Source organism: Chaetodon trifascialis, chromosome 9 (assembly GCF_039877785.1).
Source record: "Chaetodon trifascialis isolate fChaTrf1 chromosome 9, fChaTrf1.hap1, whole genome shotgun sequence".
Classification (NCBI taxonomy): Eukaryota; Metazoa; Chordata; class Actinopteri; order Chaetodontiformes; family Chaetodontidae; genus Chaetodon; species Chaetodon trifascialis.
In genome coordinates, this window is record NC_092064.1 from 21644491 (window position 1) to 21670331 (window position 25841).

Consider the following 25841-nt stretch of genomic DNA (forward strand, 5'->3'; position numbering starts at 1 on the left):
TCGAAATATCCCAAAATACCCAAAAATAAAAAATAAAAGGTGGAGATCTGAGGCAGGTCTGTGTTGCTGGTGGATGACGGCGCTCAGCAGCTCAAAGCTCTCATCAGCTCATGCAAAACATCACAAACTGCATTCAATAAAACCCTAATTTAACCTCCTGTTTCCTCAGAGCGTCAATATACTGTCCTCACACAGATGTCATTATTGATCTTCATTTTTTTGGCAGCATTGTGTCATTTCTCTTCTCGCCTTTCCAGTTTTCTTAAGTATGTTTATTTAAATTTGCCCGACTGATGCTTCAACTCGCCCGCCAAGCTGTTCTGAAACGAGTCAGTCCAGCCAGTTCATCATTTTCCTGCAGACAAACGGTGCAACTTCATCTCTCTTATTCACATTTTTCACTGCTGCACTTTCTCGCTCTCACTCATAAGAGTAAAGCTTAGTAATGAGCTTAGCAAAGGGCCTGTGCTCAAGCTGTGGACGGCAGACTCTCAGCACTGGGCATGTGCCAGCTCTTTCTGGTGATGCCCCCTCCCTTCCTCCCCTCTCCTCCCTCAGCCAGTCCGGTCCCAGCGGAGTCTCCTTGCTAACAAAGCCTGCAGCATTCTGGGAAAGCCAGTTTTTCAGATCATGTGGTTCTGGTTGGATGGGCTGCTCTCCCAGCCACTAGATCATCATCTCTCTGAGAGCATGCAGCGCTGATTATAATAAGTGAAATATGATATTGTGTTGATGTTACACTTACCGCAGGTCCAGTTATATGAGCTGTGCCGTAAAGTCTATCTGTCTTATCATGCAGCTGAAGAGAATAAATATGTGCAGACCTGCAATTGATCAGGCAGCCGACCGATAAATGAACTTAATGATTAGATGGAGAATTGCAGTGATTTCAACTGGGAGAAAAACAGTAGTCAGTGGTTCACTGTGATGTGATTCAGGTTATATAGTGCCATTCACTGAGGTCATGACTCAGACTCTGAAGTTTTCTTTGAAAGTTTTGTACTTTACAGTTCAGCATTCATGGCCTGTCTGTGAGTCACGCTGAGAATTTTACTTGGAATAAATCTGAGTGAAATGTGGCTTTTTTAATATTCATTTTCTCCCCACTGAATAATAGAAAGTCTGGTGTGCATCAGTCACACTTTCAGTACGTTGAACTTATTTCACATAATTGTACTTTTATCCCGTTGCCAATGTGACATTTGTATTAGCCGACATGCTCGTAGATAAAAAAAAAGAAAAATCTCATTATTCTAGCTCTTAAACCTGCAAAATATTAGAAATAAAATGATAAATTACAAACGGGCACAACTCCACATCATGCACCCGCCCCACAGGGTGAATTCCTCCCTTGCAAGGGAAGATAAACTTTCTCTTGAGCTTCCAGAAGATCGTCTTGCGTCTCACAACAACCTACTGTGGGACCTCTCTGCAAATAATGGCTGTTGTTTCTCAGAAGCAAAGGTGGAAGGGGTGTAATGTTGTTATACCGCCCTAAAAGGTGTTAGGGAGGAGGCTGGATGGATGGTTTGTCTGTGCAAACTGTGTGACCTCCACACTGGAGACTGTGGTTTGTCTGGTGGAGTTTCTTTTATCCATGAAGTTCATCTCTTGAATCTCAACCAGTTGAACAAACCTCAGCCTCAGGGATATACAGTATGTCTCATATACTGTATAAGATGCTTATGTTTTTAACATTTAGATATGAGGATTTGAAATTGATGTAGATAAGTCTTTAATGAGCCCCAGGAGGGAAATTCAGGTGTTGAAGCAACACTAGGACAGAAATAAATGTGGATATATGGCGAAAGTAACAAAAAAAATAAGTATGGGATATAAAATATAATGTGAAATGTAGTAATATAGCGTAGCATGATATATAGTGCAGTAGATAGCAGAGAATATGAAATGTGATATAGTATAGTATGAGTATGGTGTAGACAAATCATATATAGAATAGTATTTTATAATATATTTAGTCCTCAGTCTGGTTGGATGCTGTGGAGGAGTTGAGTCATTGATTGAGAAACGATCTGATCAGAGTCAATAAAACTGGATGTGGTGTGGTGGATTCTGATCAGAAGGAGAAGCCACTGACTCCTCCTGATTATCTCAGGCCTGGGAGTTGCAGATAAGGATCTCTCATCAGTTCGACTGTGCCGGACCGGACAGATAATATCGAGACACTTCATTAAAGGAGGTGCGGCAGAGTCTTCTTCGTGAGGATGGTCATGTCTTTGAATCTGCTCAGTGGATCATTAATTGTTCCTTGCAGTGAGTCTGGATGAAGGCCCTCCAGGTTGATGGAGGTTTGTCTGTTTGAAAAATGGCTAATGAGCCGTCAGACTGCACTGAGCTTCCTTCACTCCCGCCGAATCAGACTGCTGCTGAAACAGGGAATCTGCCTTTTCAGATGGTCGTCGACTACATTTAATCCCTGTTTTAGACTGATCCACATCTGCAATTTGTGTGAAAAGAAGTAGATATGTACAGATGCTCTAGACCTTTCAATTCATAAAAAGTGGACATTTTTTTTGCAAATTTACAAACTTTTATAGACACTATACTAGTACTAAAGATTACTGATGATGGAAATAATTGCTAGATGCAGCCCTGCTTAGATATAAAAGCTCTGATAGTCCTGAGAAAGTAGACAGAATAAAACACGAGAGACAGATGGATACACAGAGCCAAAATCACGTAGTTGTAGTTTGTAGGACTTTTTTGCAGTACATGCAGCATTTATAGATCTTGTACCACAGTTTCATGCATGGTGGGACTTTAAAAACATTTATATGATAATATGGTGACCAAATAATGACTGTAGCATCTAATTCTGCTTTTGTTTGCCAAATGGTTAAAAACACAATTTGAGTATTATTTAGATTTTTATTGTTAGTTGTATTAACTTTATAAAGTTTCCTTCAAAAGTGTTAGAAAGTGCTTAAAAAGAAGCAAAACAGTGTTTCAAAGAGAAAAAGGAAATGATGCTAATGCTGCTAATGGGTTAAGAAAAAATGAAATTAACCATATAATAATGCACTTTTTTAAACATGCATGCAGTAACTGCAGAGGCTGATGTCAGCACTGTTATACTGACATTTTGCAGTATTCATAATGCTCATGCTATTTTTGTCTTTCCTCTGAATACTATTACGCTTAGACTGAATCCGTCTTTAATCAGGAACCCGTTTCCTGCATTTGAAAGGAACTTTTCACTCCTAAATATGTCCTGTCTTTCCTCTATTGAGGGGAAACACACACATGCATCTGCCAGAGAAGCTCTTATTTCCAGAGATAAGAGTCGAATCCACACCGAGCTCACTTTGCGTCGCTCTGAGCTGCAGCTCGAGTGTTTATGTACGAGAGAGTCGTGCAGTAGAAAGGGGAAATGAGCAAATGGGAATTATATGGGAGCGGATACGCTGATCGGTGTGTGGAGCTGATGTCATCCTGTGGACGTCTGAGCAGAGCACGTATAGGAGCTCTGTGTTGCTTTGAATTGTTCTCTCACACTGTTGTGTATGATTTATTGATGCTGAATAAACACAGTCCCATAACCAGCTGTAATTAGACAAGCCACACGAAAGCACTAATATGAGCTGTTAGCGGCAATACGCCTCTTTGTGTAATTAATTTAAAACACCTCAGCTAAAGCAGTTATAACTCATCTAAAAAATGACTGACTCATGGCCGGACTGAGGAATTTCTGAGCTTTACAGCTCCTGCCAAAGATGCCCTGTAATGCGCACCTCTGGCAGTGCAGTGCAGTGCCCAGCAATGTTGGTTCACCCTTTATGCCTTTGGCAAGCCAAGCCCATTTCACACACCCCTCTCTCTCTCTCCTCGCTGGGTGTTCGAGCAGGTGTCAGCACATCCGTTGCATCCCTGACTGAGCATTGCTTGTCTGAGGAGGGAACTTTGCCATTAAAGAGGGCTAAATAATGAAGAGACCAAATCTATCTTCCATTGTTCCGGTGCAAAAGTTAACGCAGGGACAGTGAGGTCGTTGTCTTGTCTGCTGAATACGGCCTTGTGCGCGGAAGCCTATTTGCCGGACTGAGAGATATCTTTTTAAAGCATGAAATGTAAAATATGTGGAATAATAAATGGAATTTGGCACTTTAGTAGTTGGAGATGTGAGATGATGGACAGGATCTCTCGTGGTCTAGTGAAGCCAGCAGGTGGCTGGTGGAAACTTGGTGGAAGAGAAAGTGACAGAGAAGAAGTGGAAATAACAGAAATTCACCTGGAGAGGAGGAAAAGCAGTAAGGCAGAGAGTAAAGATCTGAGTGAAACTTCCCCAAGGCTTCATCATATGAGCGAAACAATCCCTCACAGATCATTTCTGGAACAGAACCTGCAGAACAATGTGGGTTTTAGGCTTCAGGACTCTCCAAAGGGTCTGAGTGCGACCCCGAGCAGATCAGCCTTATACTGTGTACTTGTGTGACCTCTGCCTGGGCCCCCCCAGTGCTGTTTCTCTTTCCATTATAAATATAGATTTTTTTAGGTTTTGTCATGCTTCCCCCATTTTGAATGTACACATTATGGGACGTGTTGCTTGTAAGCCTTTTTCCTTTGTCTATTTCTGTGTATTTTTTATTGTCTGTGTTCACGTATTCACGCTTTTCACCACTGAGATATATATAGAGTACATATATACACACACACAACCAAAAACAGCATGGTACACATCCTAACAACTGAGCCACTGTGATTATCCGTCATCTAGGTTTCTAATTTTGCACACAGATGCGTCTTAAACTGGAGTAAGTTATTAAAAAATGGTGTTATCGCTCTTCTCTTTCATTACTGCTGATCAGAGGAGAAGCCAAATCTAGCATGTTGGTAAATGCAACTAGAAACCAAACTAGGTTCATCCCAAAACTGCTGAGGTGTTAGATTACATTACAATGATGAATAACCGGGTGAATATCATATCCTGCATGTGATCAAAAGCAGGACGCTCGTGCTCGCTGTCTGAATTTCTGCTCTGTTTTCAGACAGTCTCTCTTCTATCGTACTTTACCTTGTGCGTATTTGAATTTCACAGACTTGAACTAACACACAGACGTGCAGATACACACAGGCATATCCCCAGCACTACCACCACACACACACGCAGGCCATTCTCTGATGTGACCTTCAGCACATGCAGGCTGGCATTCAATTACCGCCCTGTCAGTGGCCCATCCAGCCCAGTGGCTGCACGTCCTTGAGCTCCTCTCTCCAGCCTCCGTCCAGTCTATATTCCATTACATCCTCCACATCCAGAGCTCCGTCCGGCATAAAGCAGCGCTCATATCCTCATCGCAGTGAGGCGCGCTCGCAGTTTGATGTATCCTTTACAAAATCCCGAGCTGCAGTGAGCAATGGTTGCCCTCGCTCATTCGCTGAATCAAATCCGAGCATGAGGTAAATATTAGATTTTAGTTTTACTGGGTGAAATATTGCGCCGGTGTCGGCCCGCACCAGAAAATCCAAGCGCTGCTGGTCTCAAATTGTGTCTCATTGAACTCCCCCAGTTTTCATATTTTTCCACAGTTTTGTTCAGTGTGTCATCGGACGTCATTGCTGTGAAAACATTTCGCCGGCTCTGCTCTGCCTGATTATTGCCCCCAAAATTGGCTTGAGAGTCTATTTACTGTACAAATCTGTGATCATTACTGAAAGTACAGTGTGGTGTGCTTTCCGTGCGAGAGCCATTTTCAGCCGCTGCCACTTGAAAAGCACTCGGAGTTGAAATCTCCTGCGGATTTAACCCCGCGCGCCCCGGCTGTTCTGCTGCGATGATTCATGTGCTGCTCCGCTCAGATGTTTATTGACCTCCAACAGATGTCTCTTATTGGTTTTTGTTACATCACATTTTGTGTATCAGTAAACATTTTTCTTTGGCTGCTTGGCTCAGTTAATATTTGTGTTCCCATTTGTGCTTTGCTAACAGTTTTTATCCCACAAAACACTGGAAAGCCACGCTCGGACAAATATTCTGTAAATAAAGATTATTCTGATTATTGATGAAGTGAGCTGTTACAAAGTTCTCACTGGAGCTGCAGCGATTAGTCAGGATTGCCAGAAAAATGGCTGCCAACTACTGTGATGATCGATTGATCGTTGAAGTCATTTTTCAAGCAAAAACACCAAATATTTGATCAAATTCCAGCCTCTTATGTGAGGATTCGCTGCTTTTCTCTGTTCTGATGAGTGTTAAGTTAAACAGCTAATATACTGAACAACAGGCTCACTTGTGCAGAACAGATTTCTAAAGAAATAAACCTGTATTGATCATTTAATATCATCTATTAGAAGATTGCATGTTTGTTGACTCGCCTTTAAATTAAAGGAAGCAGGGGAACATTTTTGGATGTTCGGTGACTCCTTTTGCATATTTCTGAATGAGTCCTTAAAATTTAGGAAGCTAATTGAGGCGTATACTCGGATGAAGTTAAATTATTATAAGCTGATGATATCATTTTACTGTCTGAGTCTGAATCTAGCAATAAGCAACACAAAACCTAAATACGTAAATGCATTTCAATGCCTCAGTCACCGTAGAATCCATGTTGTAATGTATGTTAGTGCATATAAATGCTTGCCTTCTCTTTATGCATTTGAGACCTGTGCGGTTGCAGTTGGGTCCCTTGATGACTCTGAGAGCTGAAGGATCAGCCATTAAGAAACTGAAAGTACATAATGACGTTAGCTGTTCTACATACACCCAGCTCTGCGCTGCAGGGAGGGGGTTTAACATTATAGAGACCACACAGATTAGAGCTATACAAGGTTTTCTGGGGCTTCGTAGATTTGCTCCCAATTATGGTCGTTCAGAGAGGCATGAGCTGGGCACCGGGATCAGTACGAGAAGGTGGAGAGATCCGACCGTGGGATCGTCTAGTCCAAATGGCAGAGAGTAGGATAAATAAGAAGGTGTTTATGTGGAGTAAATCACACAGCTGGCCACGGGCAAAAGAGCTTTACTCAGAATTTAAGGAGGTGGAGATGTTGTTTATCTGCAGGAGTAGTTTGTGTTGTGATGTTGCTAACTTTGAATGCCAGACAGATTATTCAATCAGTATTCATTCTGCCTTCTCCACTACTACACAGTGTGTGTTTTTTATGAGCGTGATCATGAAATGTGCTTCATTTGTTTCTCAGTTTTTGGACTTGCCCTGTTGTTTGGAAATGTATACGAGGCGTAGTTACTTTATATGCATGACACAGTACTGAAAATGTAAGACACTTGATAAAATAGACAGACTCTGTTTTATTTTAAGTAGTCGGGAGCCTAAAGGTTGGAAAACAAAGTCTCATATGTTTGGAAATGATGGAATATTTCAGGGGTTTTGACTGCAAAACAAGATATTTTCTAGACGTCACGCTGTTCACTCCAGTTTTACGTTTTGTATATCAAATGATTCATAGGGAAAATAATCAGCAGATTAATCAGTAATGTTAGAAACTGACTAACTCACTGTGGCACCGCCTGTTTAACCTTTGCCAGACGATGAGGAATTATCCCCTCTGTATTTTCCTTTTGTACATGAAGTGCCTGCCGTGTGGATGATTTATCTGGCAGGTGACTGAATTGTTACCCTTCAGGAATTCATGATCATGGCCGTAAATCCACTCTATGCGGAGGATAGATACATAAAACATATTAGTCTCCTGGATTTATTAGCTGTCTGATTTATGCAGATCTTACTCAACAGATTTCTACCTCTGCGTGTTTGGCGGGTTTCAGCCTTCACTCTGCAGCTTCATTTGAGTTCAGCTGACATTTACAGTGCCAGAGCAATCATGAATTGCCATCATCTCTTAACTGTATTGATCCCTTTATATCTGTACTACTGTTTATTTGGGCCATCTCAAGCATGGACTCTTGTATAACATTTATGTCTTGTTGGGGGCATATATATTTTCTCCTGAATAAGCCCCCATAAACCCTGCAGGGTCACCGTGTTTCCATTAAGGAAATGAAAAAGGCACAGGCGGCGACCAAGCCCGTGCTGATTGTCCCCTCATGAAGATCCCATAAAGGAATCGGATAATTATTATCCCTCCTATATAATCTTAAGTCTTTAAAGTCTTTTTTCTCTATCCAACACTTGCCAACCCCACCGGGATCCAAAAATAATGCCAGCCAGAAACACGAGCGGCTAAACTTCTGCAACCTGAACTGTCTGCAGAGAAAACAATGGATTTCAGCAGCAGGGTTTGAGCCTGTGCTTCATGTCAAGTGACTCTACTTACTCACACCAAACAATGTGTCCAGTGTGTTTCATTATGGATGGGAGCCCGCTCCCTGTTTTCTTCTGAAAGCTCCAGCACAAGCCAGAACTAAAGACAAAAGACACTCGATGTCTCGACCATAATTTGTTATCCAACACCCGTGGTCAGGTGCACCTACGTGTTTCCTGAAAATCCACAGCGGCTCGTCCGTCCTCGGTCTCTCAGACCGTGTTCAGATGTATCGGAATATATTTGAGCTGTGTTGCATCACAGCTGCAACATAACAGGACTTTTAATAGGCTATTTCAATGCGAACAGCTTTTCTCTTGCGCTTGAAAAAAGTAATCTTCAAATTAAAGCCCATCAGATAGTGGATTCTCGAGGGTGATACTTAAAAAAAAAAATCCAATAATGATATATCAGCCGATTTTAATGTTTTAAAAATAACACACCACAATCTCGATCTTGATCCAATAGATTTGTTTTTTCTTAAGAACTTCTTTCTGAAGCTACATAGTAAATTGACACTGTGTCCAAGTGACCTCAAAACTAATTATGCTCTGTCCTGCAATTTCTTGTTATTAATCAGCAGACATACATGCAAATATTGATATGCTGTATGTCTTCAATGAGCTAATATTGACTGATATATATTGACTTGGCTGGTTTATGGGTCGAGCTCTAATGAAAATGCGGTTAATGTAAATGTGGTCTTGTTTTTGATATTGAACTGTTGCTTTAAGGCAACAACTTTTGGATTCACTGATCTCAAATTCAAATCGGTTGGACTTTTCCTGCATTTAATAAAAACTAAATTCAGAGCACATGCCTCGGCACAAGCCCTGCATAAAGAGTCGAAAGGGGTTATTATAATCTTTTTTTAAACAAGGCTGCAGTGGAGCATGCTCAGGTGTGAATTTCAGGTTTTTTGCGAGCCTGAAAGGATTAGTTTAGCAGATTTCTGAGTTTGTTGTGCTTGTAACTGGATGGGACAGGTTTCCTCAGAAGCGCATTAAAAGGTCATGGTTTTGTGCAGGTTGCAGGGCAGATCGTCATGCCTGCAGAAGCGCTCTGCAACAGTCATCTCCCCGCTCGTACAGTCTCAGCAGTCTTTATGCGCTCTGACACGCTGCACTGTGCTTCATCAAACACTGACTCCCCTCAATTTCATAATTCCTTTTAATGAAAAATGCTGCTTTATAACAGATTTAGATGATCCAAATTAGCTCATGTTGTTTTGTTCTTTCTTTCATGCACAGCCCTCTGTGGCTTGTAGTTGTCAATCAGCTCCACTGTGGGATTTCTTATTTCTAATGTTTATGGCGTGTTTGTTGGGTATTAATCCTGTTTTAGGTCAGCCTTCAGACTCATGCAGCTTTTTGTATTCCCGTGCTGGTCATGTGTGCTTCATTGAGTCATGCACATGCGTTTCATTTGTGTTGCTCAGTAGCCTCGGTAGCATAGCTATTTTTTTTTTTCCCCTTCTTAACAAAGAGGCACATTAGCAAAAGCAGATTCCAGGACTGAGGCCCGTAACTGGCAGACCACATCTCCACTTTAAAAAGTGTAATTTGATTAAATCTGCTCTGTTTCAGTCCAGAATCTGTGCTGGCTGAAACGAATAAAATGGATTAACTCTGTCACAGGATGATGCAGATTAAACTGGTAAACACAATCACTAAGTGATACATATGGCAGGGGTGGAGTTTCATTTTCCAGACAGAAGAACAAGGTGAAAATATTTGGGTTTTAATTCCAGTGCGCACAGCTGAAAAGGCAGAGTGCTCGGGGGGGCGTGTAACATTTCATACAGTGGTGATGGTGGTAGAACATGGAGCAGAGAAGCATCATTACAGATAGCCACACCAGTGCTGCTTGAGCCTGTAATACCTCCAAGTCCCAACCTATTTGTTCTTCTTGTAAAAATTAGCCCTGCTAATGCAAATGATACTGCTAATGAAAGCGTTAAGTTATTCAGCTGGTGTTTCTCCGGAGTGATACGTCAGCATGTCTCTTGATCCCTGAAGCGATTTTCCCCCCGGGCGAGGGCGGGTAGTCATGCTTGCTCTGACGGTGGAGATACAGCCGGTTCAATGAAAGCGGGGGTGGCAGCTGGAGAAAATCCATTCCCAGAGAGCGCGTTCTGCTGAGGCAGGTATGCCGACCTTTCAGTCATCTGATAGGTCAACGCTCGGCAGCGTGCCTGGACATTTGTGGCTGAACGCCAGGCCTGGTGGTGCTCATAGTAAAGCTTATCTGAGCGGCAGCCAGCTATGATCAATGGAACCCCTTGGCAGCTCATTTATAGTACAGTATGGCACAACCACAAAACACTCACCAACAGATGCAGGTGACAGATGATGATAGGCCGTTCTGTGGAAGGATGAGGAAGCTGATGAGAGGGAGAGGGCTTGCCATGTGCGTGGCGACCACACAGAATCTGCACCGCCTTCTCAGTGTGGGCCATGAGTATCTTAAGCAAAGTGTAGCTTTAATTCACTGTGCAGCAGTTTAGTTGATCACTTTCAGTGTTTCTCTGAGGTTGACTGCTTCGGTGGGACAGATTACATTAATAATTTACTCTTGGTGGGAAGCTTTTATTGCACTTAGGTGAACGTAATGAGTTGTCGTCAACTAGAGTAACGTTATCTTCACTTCACCTGTGTCTCCTCCACTCTGCAAGCTAGCTCGGCTAGCCAGTTAGCTTAACACTTAGAGAGGCTAATTTCCGAAGAGGATATTAAATAATGAGTCTTAATCGACATTACAGGAGTGCAATAAATACACTTAACATCAGTGCAACATCATGAAATACAGAGAGAGTTATTGTACTGCATGAACCTATCAGCAGTAATATTATAATCAGTGACATAATGTTTGCAGAGAGGAAACAAAGGAAGAGAATGAGCGGAAGGAAAGTGGAAACATAGCATACATAAAATATCTGGGCAGCAGGGGGAGGGTTCCCTCCCAAGGCACCTTTAATTGACCTTTAATTGCCACCTAGTTATTGTTTGTAAATTAACCTTCCATGGAAGTCTTTTAAAATGCTGCTTCATCTTCCTCTCAGGTGCCCACGGAGTGAGAGAGGAGCCCCGGTTTGTGACGGCGCGCGCCGGAGAGAGCGTGATCCTGGGGTGTGACGTGTCCCCTCCCCTGGACGGCCAGCAGCCTCCCTATGTGGTGGAGTGGTTCAAGTTTGGAGTGCCTATCCCCTTCTTCATCAACTTCCGCTTCTACCCTCCTCATGTGGATCCAGAGTACACTGGTAAGATGCCTGGCTTTGATGCAGAGATGATGTGAGAAGTCATTTTTTTTATCTGTAACAGCTTTAGTTTAAAACTTCTGAATTAATAAGCATTTGAATGCATCTTGGGATGCATCAGGATCACGATGCTCTCAGTTGCCAGGCACAGTAAATCCGCGGGCCTTTGTGGTGTTGACACTGCAGCAGATACAAAGTTGACAGCATGATGATAAACAGTGACCATGAAATATGGAAAGATGTCATGATCTCACAAAAGGAGGCTAAAACACAATAATCCACACACTCCAAGACTACACTTGTCACTCTGCACAGGCTTCATATGTTCACTGTTTTGAACTTTATTTTATAGGAAAGAATCGCAATTAAAACTGCGACACACAACTTTACAGATTTACAGAAGCAGCTTGACATTTTGGGTAATATGTTTATTCGCCTTCTTGCAGAGAGTTAAATGAGATGTTTGATACCGCTCTCATATCTGCAGTAAATGTGAAGCCACAGCCGGGAGCAGGCTAGCTTAGCTTAGTATCCACCTACCAGCACTTCTAAAGATCACTGATTCACACTTTATAACTTGTTTGTTTAATCCGTGTTAATGAGTGAGCTTTAGGGGTGTTTGGACAGAGTCAGGCTAGCGGTTTCCCCCTGTTTGCAGTCTTTATGCTAAGCTAAGCAGTTTTGGGGCTATAGCTTCATATTCACCATACAGTCATGAGATCTTCTCATCTAACACTCAGTAAAAAAAAAACCCAAATTATTATGTTAATTTATTGGTTTTAACAGCCATAGATGTTTTTGACCGACCATCTTAAGTAACCACACATTATTTAATGACGTTAGATGACACTGGTATTGTCAACCGGATGTGTAACCTGGCCAGTATTTCCCCTCGAGCAGAGTATGATGTGTGTCTCAAACCATGGCGAGTCAGTACATATTTTCACTTTCAGGGTGTTGCATAACAATAATCATTCTGTAAACATTTCTCTGATTGTACAGTGTATAGATTTCCCTATGTAGCCGCAGACCTAATTATGAGCTTCTGGCTGACAGCGGAGCCATATTGCTGTGTACATGTACCTCCCAATCCTATTTCATTTAGAAGATTGACCTGCAATTTCAGCATGATCCAGTGTGTTTTCTCTCAGAATAGTACTTCAGCTGTTTGGGCTTTAGGTAGAAGGCACAGTACGGTACACTGAGGCCTTTAAGTACTAAGAGAAAGACTTGGCTGCCTTTGCAAACCTCTCTGGTTCTTGAACTGCACTTCTCTCTGTTCTGACGTGGTGTTCGGGGGTGGTGCAGGGGCATCTGCTGCCTCTGAGTGCATATAGAGGGAAATTACTGTGTCTCAGCAATTTATGACTGCATTGTACATGCATTCTTTCCTGCACTCTGGTGACAATGCAGCACAGAGCATGTGCAGCACAGTAGTCAAAAAACCCACATGCTGTAGAATGAAGGGAATCTGATGAATGGCAGTTAGCTGAAAAATTACTTTCAACATTTACAGTTTTAACACAGAAAACTGTCACATGCACTGAGTTTGCCAGAGACATGTTTCTATTTTTTAGCCTACCCTCACTGCTATAAATGCAGTGGACAAAATAATCGAAATACCTGTCAGCATGAAGCAGTTCTGCACCACAAACTACATCCTCTAAAATGACAACACATTCTCTCTAAAACAAAAATTGAACGCTCATGGTCAGATTCATTGCAGCACCGTTAGTTTTAGCGAGGTGTGGCTGATATACAGGCAGCTGAGTGTGTGACAGTATGTCTTTTTAAGTTGAAATTGTTCATTTACGCAGCCTGCAGATATAGAGGCTTTATGAGGCTTCAAACCGTTAGTTTGAACTCATGCTGCTGGGCGCCTGGTGAATTTACTCTCTGTCTATGCTCTGTTTTTGGGATCCACCAACTCCTGAGGTTAAAATGTGACTCTTTAGCTGCTAAATGCTGCACTATGTTCACCAGCTTGTTGCTAACTTTGTTTCTCTGTTGTTTGGTGTTGGGCCAGGTCTTGTATAGTAGGTTATTAGAGCGGTGAGAACCAAAACAGTAATGATGTGGGCCGTGAAACCAAAACACCGAGATGCTGCAAAGCGCCGCAGAGTTGGGTGATAATTCTTTGTACATTCATCACAATGAGTGAACCCTTTCACATTTGATCCTTTGTAACTATGAAAATATTGATTATAGCAGCTTTAAAATTAGCATAACTCTCTATACACGATAACACCAAATATGTGTTTTCCTTCACATTCTTTGCGGTGTCACACAACCTCAAAACTCTCCCTCCCTCCTGCCTTAGACAATGCTCTGCCTTCACACACAGTACTTGCAGCAGGAAATTGGTTCTTCTGATGTTGCTTCAGTGTGTGTGACAAGATGGTGAGCTGTCAGAACGAGGTCACAATTATCCCTTCCCGTTCCCACCTCTTTACCAAGTACAAAACCCCTGCCTGACCTGGTAATATGCTGCGAATTAAAGGCAAAGCACAGCCAGACAGGATTCTTCTCCCTAGTGCCAGTGTCCTAAATGTGGAAATAACAGATTATTCTTTCTTTATTGACATGAAGGGAGTGAAAATGGTGTAAATAATATTGAATTCATTGAAATTCCTCCCTGTGGGCTGTTCAAGCAGGGTCATCACTGCGAAGAAGGCTAATGGTGGTAACTCGCCGTCTGGGAAACCCTGCTTTTTGTCTTCGTGGTGGCTACTGTAGATGCTGCTGGAGCGTTTCACTGTTTACTGTAACCTCCCGACTAGCAGCAGGCTATGAACGAACAGCGCCTTGCAAACAGCATCACACTCCACTGTGCTCACTCCGGCTCTAGTGGGCCTCTGCCATGTGGCGTCAAGTCCACTGTTGAGGAATTACCAGCGAACAGATGCAACATGAATATGGCCAGTCTCATTACATAGATTAAAGTTTGTTCTGGGGATTGCATGTGCATGGTGACAGTGTGATAATGACACTGGACTGTAGTTTATGAGATGCTCTTTGGGGCCATGCAGTCTCTGAGCTCATTTGGGTTGTTTCCATGAATTGTTATCTCTCAATATGAATGAAATTGGTGAATAGACAACATGTGACAGTATTCCATCACACAGCTGCTACCAAAACAGAGTAGATAATCCATGAATACTGTACTTACAGCATGGGCAAACCCAGATATTTTCACCGTGCAGAGTATTTCACAATGCAGATTTCAGCAAATCCATCTCTGGGTCAATCATTTTGCCTGGGTCAGTGTGTTACCATTGTTCACTTTCCAGTCTCTCTAATTGTTAGCAGACCTACAGTATATTCATTTTAATATTTAATTCAAGATTTCCTCATTAGAGCTGTGTGTTTTCCCTTTCTAATTCACTGCAATCTCCTTGCAGACTAAAATCTATCCTGGACCATTTTGCCAGTTTGTCCTGCAGCTATATGGAAATTACAACATTTAAAAACATCTACTTTTGTGCCCACTCAAGCAATGACGCAATCAATAATTCAGATGTGCAGCTTGTGAAATTTTAGTGTCAGATCGTTCCGCTTTGGGATAAGCTGTTGGAAAATTAAATCATATCTCTCTTAGCACCAGCTTTAGCTGCAGCTTGCACAAGAATAATATGGATGTACAGTATATGTAAAACAGTATCATCCTCTCAGGAGGCTGCGGGATATTGATGAAAATGTTATGTTTTTTTCTCACTATCGAAAGACCAAGGTAGTTAATGAGTATGTGGACACACAGTTTAAAGTATTAAACCAGGCCTTTTTGTGGATTTTTCTTTTGACTTGTGCCTCCTAGCAAAGTAGCAGGTTAGCATGTAGTTAGCATGAAACCACTGTTTGCAGAAGACGTTTTGTCATGGCAAACTTCTTAACATGTCATGGGAGGGAAATGCCACGTGGACTGTAAGTGGCATAAAAACATTCAGCCTACCAGTTGTAATTTCGAGTCAGAGATAATGGAAAATCCTGACAGCTGCAGCATCTCCCACAAGGCAAAAACAACAACAAACCAGCAGAACAATGGCTGCAAAACCTCCATCAATCCATCACTATCTAAACAAAATCAAATACTAACTCTAATCACATTGAAAGGATACTTAGCACCATTAACAAACAGCTAAAAATATGTAACACAATAAAATAGATAATAATGGTCATAATGATAATGCATGGACGCTCCCCAGTCAGACTGATGGGAGGTTCTCTTGTTCTTCCTCTTTTGCTGACAAGATGTGAAAGCAGCAAAAACAGTAACTATTAATAACCATATTCTTATATTGCTGAATTCATGCAGTGTGATGAGAGTGTTCACACTCTGGATGGTTCCCCCGACTGCTAGCGTTGTCGTCACACTATTTAAATAGCCTGAATTAGCTGATTACATGTTAAGAGTGGCTTATTAACGAGAAACCAGATACAAGCGGTGTATAGCTTCTTTTAAATTAGCCGGCTAGGTTGTGTGGGGTTGATATTGGGTTTCATTTCAGTGTCTCTGTCAGCAATGATGGCTTAATTTGCAGCCGTTCTGCCACAGGTTTATTGACACTTCTGTGGTTCTTCGCACCAAGAGGGAGAAACCGTACCATACTCAGACTCTCCCAAAATCTCAGACTCAAAATTAAAACTAGGACTGATTTGAGTGTCTGAGTCTGACTGTGAAACGTACGCTCTATATACAGTTGTGCCCTCAAATTTGCACAGAAAAAAAGCTCATGGCATGTTCACTATTTCCTGCTAACTAGCCCGCAATGCAGTGTGTCATATTCATGGATCTAAAAATTACACCTCACCTTAAAGTAATGAGGCAAAATAGTGATGATTCATAAGCGTCTTAAGCCAGTTTACTGCCCACTATGAAGTGCAGCCCTGAGTGCATATTGTGGGACATTTAAATTGATATAACGATTAGATAAACCAAGCTGAAATAAATGTATGATAGGGTGGAAAACTCCACAATCACAAGATGAAATATAAGATTACATGACTTTCAGGTAACTTAAATCTTCATCGTTAACTGTATTTGTGTTGGTGCTGATTTAATCAGGGGTTACACATCCAGCTGTATTATTCCCCTCTTTTAATTGTTGCTCTTTGGGACTTCGGGACGTCATTGTGTCTGCCAACTTTGTCACTTTGGATCTTTAGCGTTTCCTCCTCAAAGCGTTCCTGTCTCACAGAGCTTGCGCTGTGATCTGAACGAGGTGTTTGCTCCTCTGTTTCCACAGCAGACAGAGCCCTGTGCTGCGTAAGTGGTGTATGCCCTGGAGGCCGGTCCTGACGTGGATACAGTGCTGTTAACTCTGTTTACAGCAGCACCCTCTCACTCTTTGACAAATGGGAGCTGAGGTTGATCCCTACCCTTCACGCCATCACCCACCCCACTCAGCACTTCAATGCCCAGACAAAAATAGACCTGACTCTTTTTTTTTAAAGGCAGGCTTCTCTTTTACTGCAAGACTGCAGTCCCCGCTCTTCTCTCCTCCTCTTTGCTGTATTGATTTTCTGCTGAAAACAAACAAACAAACAAAAAAAAATCAGTTTCTTACCCCAACTATGGCAGCAATCACAAGGTTGGGGTATCTATCCTTTGCTTTTATACTGTATACAGTGCTCGTAGAGCAATTGAGCCCACCCTCAACTTCAGTATATTTGCCTGACACTCAGTCTGAGGGAACAGGAAACAGCACTCATAGTACATCTACACATCAAAGTTTGTAAAAATGCTCCATCTGAAAACACTCGTCAGACAGAGCAGAGGCGAATGTTTTAGTCTGTCGGGCTGTCAGAGGCAGCCATGTGAGCAGCGGGCTGGAGGCTTGAAGACAGACAGCTTAGCAGCCCAAGATTTCACCACGCCTGCTTCCCTGAACTTCTCTCATCCCCTTGCGATTTTCCTCCTTTTAGAATTCCAATTTATCCTCAGCCTTGAAGAAAAAAAAAAAGGAGTGGGGATGGAGGAGTTTCATAAGAAATAGATGATTTCTGTGAGGTGGAAGGATGGTCTTTTTCCACAGTGATGCTGAATACTTTATTTAAATCCAGCTGAAGGTATGGCTCCTGGGTACCTTTATGCATAAATCCCAATACTTCAAGGTAGCTGGTTTGTCTTCAAGCCAGATGGTTGTTAATTTATGCTTAAAGGAGGAGTTTGACATCTTGAGGAATATCTGCTTTCTTGCAGTTAGAAGAGAAGATCGATGCGAAGCACGCAGGAGATGTTCGCTTAACGTTCGTTAGCTTAGCATAAAGATGTGAAGCTGGGGGAAACGAGCTAGCCTGGCTCTGTCCAAAGGTAACAAATTCAACTAATCCCCACCAGTTAGCATGTTGTATCTCATTACAGAGAAGCACTGAGTCAAATCCCTTCATAAACCCCTGTACAATCAAAACTTTTCGTTTTTATACTCACATTTTTGCACAGATTAATCTAACAAGACATATTGTGTTATTTCTTGAGCTTTGAAGTTGTTTGTAGGTCAATTTTGCATCTTTGGACCGAGCCAAGCTAGCTTTTCTCCCATTTCCAACATTATGCTAAGCTAACAATCTCCTGGCCTGAGCTTCGTATTTACTGCACAGGTGTTAGAGCAGCATCAATCTTCTCATCTAACTTTTGGCAAAAAAAAGCAGATAAGTGCATTTCCCAAAATGTCAAAGCAATTTTTTTAAGTGTACAAACCAAAATCTTTTGGCAGTAATCATTCGAGTTTGGGTATCTAGTGTCGGCATGCTCTTTGTATCCGTTTGTGTTTCCTCCAGCAGTCCAAAGACTTGGACGTCAGCCTGATTGAAGGCTCTAAATTGCCTGTAGGTATGACTGTACAGTAAGCGTTAGGGATTGTCTGTCTCTGTTAACTCTGTGAGAGACTGGCAACCTGTCCAGGGTGTTTTCCTGCCTTCCATCCAGTGCTTGGAGAGGCTCCAGACTGCCGCACTCCCTGAATAGGAATAAGCAGGTTAAAACAAAAAAAAAGAGCTAAAGAGTGAATTTGTCCGTCACACCCGACCTCGTCTTTGTGCATCCAAAGAGGCTTGTACTTATTTTAACAGCTAGTAGTTTATGGAGTCCTTGCAGAGAAAGATTTGTATAATGTTGCACTTAATCCTAATAACATACAGTACTGACTGAAAGAATAGATTTTATTTGTCTTTATAATCCCTTTAAAAGACAAACAAAAGCATTATTTTTAATCTATTGGCCTCTGAAGAGCATTGCACCAGGACTTTTAAAATGCAAAAGGAAATCTGTTTCATGCTTTAAAAGGAAACTGTTGAAGTAAAGCACTTGACTGCCATGATGGATCTTTGTGGTCACCAGCAAAGCCGCCAGGTGTGAGTTTCAGCGGAGACGCTGCATGCACGGCGCTTAACTCTGGTGTTTTCTGTCCCGTCTGTCTCCAGGTAGAGCCTCTCTGCACGGGAAGGCCTCCCTACAGATTGACCCAGTGCGCTCCGAGGACCAGGGCTGGTATGAGTGCAGGGTCCTGATGCTGGAGCAACAGTACGACACCTTCCACAACGGCAGCTGGGTGCACCTCACAGTCAACGGTGAGTCACCCGCCCGCGGTGCCTGCTCTCTGACCTGGGAACATATGTGCTAGTGGGTGTGTGTCTGAGAGGAATAACAGGAAACGTGCACCATACAGCTCCATGTGGAATAAAGTAGTGTTTTCTTGAGGGCATGTTAGACGGCATGACTCAATCCTCTCAAGGTCAAAAGTACAAGCAGCAGCAGCTTTTCTGTGTTGAGTCGGTGGCGCTTTTTAGTTTTGATGAAATGTTTTGTTTACTTCTAGTTTTTGTATTTTTGAGCAGCTGCACTGATTTTGTTTGAATCAGGTCTATAATCATGAACGTCTATGCATTTTAACTCCTAGTTCTCATCCTTAGTTTACTTCAGTTAACAGGTTTGGTCTGTCGGGACGATGTCGTGAAGGTTTTATGTCGAACGATGAAGCTGATTAGTCGACCGATCGATCAGTCGGCTGACAGAAAAGTCATTGTCGACTGTTTTGGTGATGGATAAATCGTTCTCAGTCAGCGCTTCCAGCTTCCCGTGTGCAAGAGATTGCTGCTTATTTTAATTTTCTGAATCATTTTAAATTGAACGTCTGTGGGTCTTAGTGTCAGGTGACATTTGAAGACACCGCTGGGAAATGATGACGGGCATTTTTCAAATTATGTGTTTCAATTCCCAAATATTTAAGATGACTCTCCCCTGTGCTGAACATAGAAACTGAAAGAACAGATTTAAAACGGCATTTTGATTGATTTTAGTGTGCAGCTCTTCTACATGCTGGACTTTGATGCACTCCTTTTGTCTTTGTCTGATCACAGTGTTTCCTTTTTCTTTTAGGGGCGGAAGAAAATAAAGAAAAAGAAATCAATCAATCATAACTTAGCCGCCCTAGAATCAACCCTCAGTCACACCGGTCCTCCTCTGTAAATTGTTCCTGGTCCACTTGTGCTGTACGTTGGCCACAGTTTATGCTTTTCATGTTTTCAGCCGGCACAATTGAATGAGTGGCTGTTAGACACTGTTTTAGATCATTCCTGCAGCTGCTTTTCAAAAGGCCTTGGGTAAAAAGGGATGAGAGGCTGTTTAGAAGAGAATTGATTGTGGCCTGTTTAAGGCGGTTCCGGCAGGGATCGTCTGTGATAGTCTGAGAGCTATCAAACTGATGACCGGGCGGAAAAAAAATCTGCACCTTTGCATTTCCCAGGAATGCCCCAGTGGCTCAGAGAATCCTGTGTGAAGTGTGTCTTCACCAGAGACTACAGAGACAATGATGTCGTCGTGTTTTAGGCTTTTTTTAAGCCCTGTATCTGTTTCATGTGAGGAATGCTTTTTAGACAGATGTTATATTAAGCTGCTTCACATGTTTCGCAGTGGCTGTAACTCAGTAAATCCTCGCTGTCTGCAGCAAAGAGGCAGTAAAGCAAATGCAGAAAAACCGCGTCGTCTCACTGCATTCCCTGCGTTTCCTAGCTTTCCTGTCACCGTTAGCGGCTGAATATTTCCTAAAGGGGCGTTTGAAGAGAATAGTTCAGGCCAAAAGTGGTGATTTTCTTGTGTTAAAGCTTCACAGGTCTCGAACTTGAGAAAGCTGTAATCCTCAGTGTTGTTAGAGAGAGACTTACTGAAGTACTGTCAGCCTCATTCACATGTATATTTTTGGCGCTTATGAGTGCTGTGTGAAACTCATGCATATTCGATTTCATCATGCATATGCTTTACAATGGGTGCAGTTCTTGTGTTTGAATAATGATTACAACGCGCTGTACGCGAAATACTGTGTAAAGAGCCATTTATAAAGTCCACTGCACGGCGTAATCACTTTGGAATGAAAAATGCTGATCTGTATAAATGCTTATTATCAATGCGCAACATAATGTTTTCTTTTGTGTGCGCTGGTGTGTCGTGGGTGTGTTTGTTCACCGCACGCTGCAAATGACTTTCTGCACTGTGCTCTGTGTGCAGCGCGTTACATCAACATTGACATGAGAGCGTCTCATTGTGTGTGTTTGCATGCGGCTAAATGAGATCTCCGTCTGCCGGGTGGAGTTGTAAGTTGAAGAGTGAATAGGTTGTACCCCGCTGTCACCTGCGCACTCCTCGTGATGTTTGGAGTTTGTGGAAAAGTCTGTGGGCGTGCATGTGTGTGTGTGTCAATGTTTTGTTGTGTAGGCATACTGCATCTCTGTGGCTTGCCTCATCAGTATTCACTCTTAACTTCAACTGCTCCCTCCCTGCCTCTTCTGCCGCTCTCCACTCCTGTCAGGCCTTTCAACAGAAACTGAGCTCTTTGGGCTCTAGCAGAACTAATAATACCCCTGAATGTCATATGTATTTGGCATATTAAGTGATGGCATTTTACATGACCTCATGCATGTAACGTGTCTGACTATAGAGAGGCTGTAAGCCGGCGTATGTGTTGGGTGTGGGTGGATGTGTTTAACTGGCGCAAGTATTTTGTTTTTCTGGTGCGGTTATTTGCATTTAAAGACAGGCATTCATGGAAATACCAAAAGCAGCATTTGTTCCAGAGCCCAGATATCCGAAAAGGGAATTCATATGAAGACTTTATGCCACTGTTGTCCTCTAAATGGGTGTCTGTGAGGGAAGCAGGTGCCATTTTCGTCTGGCCTCCACACAGACACTAACGGCACCCATTTCCTTTGGCTGTTGGTATTTACATACACTCCTCCTTTCAGTTCCTGTTTGCTGGCCTTAACTTCCTGCCAAGCGGACAGAGAATTCGTGCCCACTCAGTGGCAGGTGTCAGATGGCAAGGCCTTGTGCCCGAAAAAGACACTAAGGCCTCTCTCTCTCTCTCTCTCTCTGCCCTCCCCCCCGCCGTCTCATCCTCTCCTCTCTAGTCTCTCCTGTCCTTCCCTTCTACTTTTCAAGCATCAGCTTTTCAGAGATCAAAAATACACCAGCGCACCAGCGTTTTCACATGATTTTTTAGTTAAACCTCTACACTGAATCACAAAACGCAAGCGCTGCCACTGTGTCACTGGGTTACTGATGGGCTGGCATTCAGGACCCATTAGGTTGACCCAACCGGGGCTCAAATGCCAGCTCATTTGTCCACCAGCTCCATATATTCCCCGTGTGTGTCTGCCCTTGTCAGTCACTAACAGGCCCTCTGTGGCCTCAAGTGGAGCCCGTGTGAACGATCATCCTCAGGCCCATGTGGGATCCAAATTTAGATAATAAATAGACATTTTTGTTCTTTGCATTTCTCCCCAAATTGCTTACATGGGTCCAAATGTCAGTCCAGTAGGGACTCATGTGTGGCCTATTTGGACCAAACTCCTAAAGCCTGTGTTCCCAAAAAGGAAGAGAAAGATGCATTTGTCTGCATTACCCCGTGTCTAGACCGCAAGTGTGTCAGACAGCTTTTTTACTCGCACATCTCACACAACAGATTTCTCTCATTTTAATCTGTGCAGCTGTCTGCATCGGCTCGCATCTCAGCTGTGTCTCACGGGCGTGACCGCAGCCTGCAGTGTTTGTTTAAGTCTGTTTTTTTTCAATAATAAACATGAGGTCCAATAAAAAGGCACTGAATAAATGTGACTACAACATCTCATAAAACTTGAGAACTGCAAACCAAATCCTGCCGTCACTGCAGCTTGACTTATGTTCGAATCAGAGCTGAGAATCCGTTTCACTCATCATATTTTGGTTATAGACACAAGCTTATTTTTTCAGGTTCAGTGTAAAATTGTGAATGACTTAGGAGCCAATCGTCTGTGTTGACAGAAAAATAGATCTGGAATAGTCACACATACTGTATAAATGGAAAACTGCATGCTGCACAGAAAGCTCTGTTGCTGCTCGATGAGTTGAAACGCACAAACAGTGTGGCCTGAACACTGACGTGACGGCTGCGGTCTGGACACGGGGTCAGTATAACGCTGGGATCAGATTATCAGTCCAACCCCACAGTCGTGGCATGTGTTGCCTTGTTGTTGCCTGCCTTGTTGCACCTGTAGCCACACCCGGCAGTGACATCACAGTGTACTGACGCACCTTTGGAGGGTTGTGCCTGAACGCGTTCATTGGACGGCCGTAATATGTATGTGTGTGTGTGTGTATATATATATACACACACACATACACACACACACACACACACACACACACACACACACACACACAATCCTGTTTTTTTGTTTTTTTTTTTGGAAACAGTCTGTTTTTTCAAAAAACACCCAATCTGGCAACACCAGCCACCAGTGTCGCACCGCTGCATGCGTCATCAAAACAAAAAGCAGCATGGAGTCGTCATATGATCATTTAAACGAGTTTTAAGACAAGGTCGGTGAGGATGGGAAAAATCTTACAATTCTGTGCAAACTTTGCCCGCCAGCTTTCAAAAAGAAAATCTGCACTTCAGTCACATGGGGTGAAAGCTGCAGCTGCTACTAGTGTGGACTGAATGGACAGCAACAAAGTGTTAAAGCAGCAATGGGGAAGTGCTGTCACCTCAATGCTAATGTAAACCCTGGTTGGATAAGGATTCAAGATTGGATATGAAGATGAAATCTGACGATCAGTTACAGTGTTAACACTGATAAAATAATTGCTGTCTGTGGTTCTATATGGGCTGTGGCAATAATTTTGAAAAGTAATATCTCACTAGTTCATTTTAAAATTTGTGAACTGAACTTTGAACTAGTTTATGTAGAGAGTGAAGTTTCCCAACACTGCACCTTGGAGTACACTTCTACATCACTGCAGTGAGAAGTTAAAGTCAATGATTTCAAGCAGATTTTCAGTCAGCGTTAACTTTTTAAGCACACCTGTTACATGTAGTGCAACATCACCTTCTGCAAACTGTAGCTGTGTCCAAAATCACTTCCTTGTTCCCTTGTTCACTCGTCCCTGTATGATAATATAGTAATAGATGGTGGATCTCGCTACAGTAGCAGCAGGAAATTGAGTCTCTGACTTGTTAATTGCAATTTTTTTGAAAGCGATATATCCGACTTGGCTTTTATGATACAGAAGTACTTGAAAACAAAACAAATATGGAGACCGCCGCTGAGTGTAATTAAAGGTAATTAGAACCAGCCCACCCTCAACGCCAAGTGAAAATGAACACACTTAAACATTCGCTGTTGGCGTTGTCAGTGGAACAGTGAAGTTAGTTCACAAATTATGATTGGTCGACGTCCAATGTGTAGTCCTCCATGTCTGAAGAGAATTTATGACTCTGTGACTGCTTAATGTGACACCGTGACAGCAGCCATATTGTGAGGAGAAAGGTAGCATGTGAGCGTGTCAGTGAGGAAGCGAGCCCCTCTTTGTCTTTTCTTAATTACAATATATTATAATCCAGATCCAGAGGCACCCCGAGTCTCCCTGAGCACCTCTTTCTTCTCTCTGTAGCAGTGTACACTCAAACACACGTTACACGTTTGAGGCTCATGATGTGAAATCAATGAAAAATGTGTACTCTGTTTAGCCGTATTCTCTGAGGAGCAGAGACAAGAGAAGAAAGACCAAGCGAGGGAATAAAATGATGCAGACGCACTCTTGAGTTAGTGAGCAAATAACAGCGGATGTGAGCCTTCAAAGAACAGGCCGAACCCCGCATCTGAGCATCCAGGCCATCTGCCGACGAGCTGTGTGGTCTGCACAGAAGAACAGTGGGAGTGCAGGATCTTCAAGCATCTTTTAATGTATATAATTGATGAAGAGCTGCAGTAAGTAGGACGAGCGTACTTTTTTTGTAGAGCAACTCCCCGGTTTCCCAGCCATGGTGACACTTCCTCCATGATGAGCTGTACCTGATGGCGTAAAACAACTCCCAGGTTGACCAATGTACCTGCTGTCACCGCCGTGTGTCCCACCTATTTCCTGTCAAGTGATGCTTAATCCTTAGAGAAGAATCTGAATTAGGATTAGAATTGATAACAGCGCCAATACTCTATTGTGTACTCTGTAAGTGTTTGATTACATTAATAACACTGATCCTATTCATGATTATGATTATGATCAAACAACATTTCACTGTTGTTGCTGGTCAAGATGCAGCTAGTTTTAACTGCTTTATACGCACTTATTGGTTTAGTCCAGCGGTTCCAACCTGAGAGTCGGGCCTCTCCGAAGTGTCACAACATAAATCTGAAGGGTCATTATGGTCATTATGTCTAAACTACTGTTGGCTAACATTAACTAGCACACTGCAGCTTTACTACTTTACTTATCAACAGATAAAACATGAGGAAGATAAATTTACCAATATGTTGTCTTGTACTCACCGTGTCCCCAGGATAAAGGGTGGAACAGCGTTTTTTGGCAAAATACTCTGGAAAATGGCTGCAGGCGACAGTTTGGCTCTTGGATTTTCAGATCCTTTGATAAAACATGAAGGCTCACCATTTTTCCTTTTGCAACTTGGCAACCAAATTGCTTTAAACTGAAACGTAATTGGTAACAAAAGCTGTCAGAAGTAAAACATTTAGCTCTGAAGAGTATAAAACCACAGAAAATGGAAACAATCAAGTAAAGTACAAGTATCTCTACAAGTAGTAAATGTACTTGGATTTGCATTCCACCAATGCATCTAATTGAGTAATTAGGATTAGTAGCATCAGTGAAGCAACTGCTCCCCTTGATAGCTGAAGCGACGCGTCATGATGCATTTAATGCAGCTGTTGACCCATCAACCACATGAGCAAGAGATGCATAAAGCAGTCGTGCATTTGATTAAAGTCTCCGTTAATCTGCTGTGTCATATACAGTAAGCAGTGTTCGAGAGTGAGAGGGCAGTGTATGGACAGGCAGATGTCTAAATGTGCTAATTGG

At 42.5% G+C, this 25841-nt stretch overlaps 1 protein-coding gene across 4 annotated transcripts in view; it reads left to right on the forward strand.

Moving 5' to 3' along the window:
• The window catches only part of igsf9ba (immunoglobulin superfamily, member 9Ba), a 64625-nt gene that overhangs the window by 7292 nt on the left and 31492 nt on the right, over window positions 1–25841 (forward strand). For all 4 annotated transcript variants that reach the window (XR_011602487.1, XR_011602488.1, XM_070970864.1 and 1 more), the window contains exons 2-3: window positions 11303–11500; window positions 18917–19063. Coding sequence is in view for 2 of the 4 variants with exons in the window: in XM_070970864.1 (XP_070826965.1) it covers window positions 11303–11500; window positions 18917–19063 (345 nt within the window). In the remaining 2 variants the exon portion in view is untranslated. The remainder of the gene's footprint in view (window positions 1–11302; window positions 11501–18916; window positions 19064–25841) is intronic.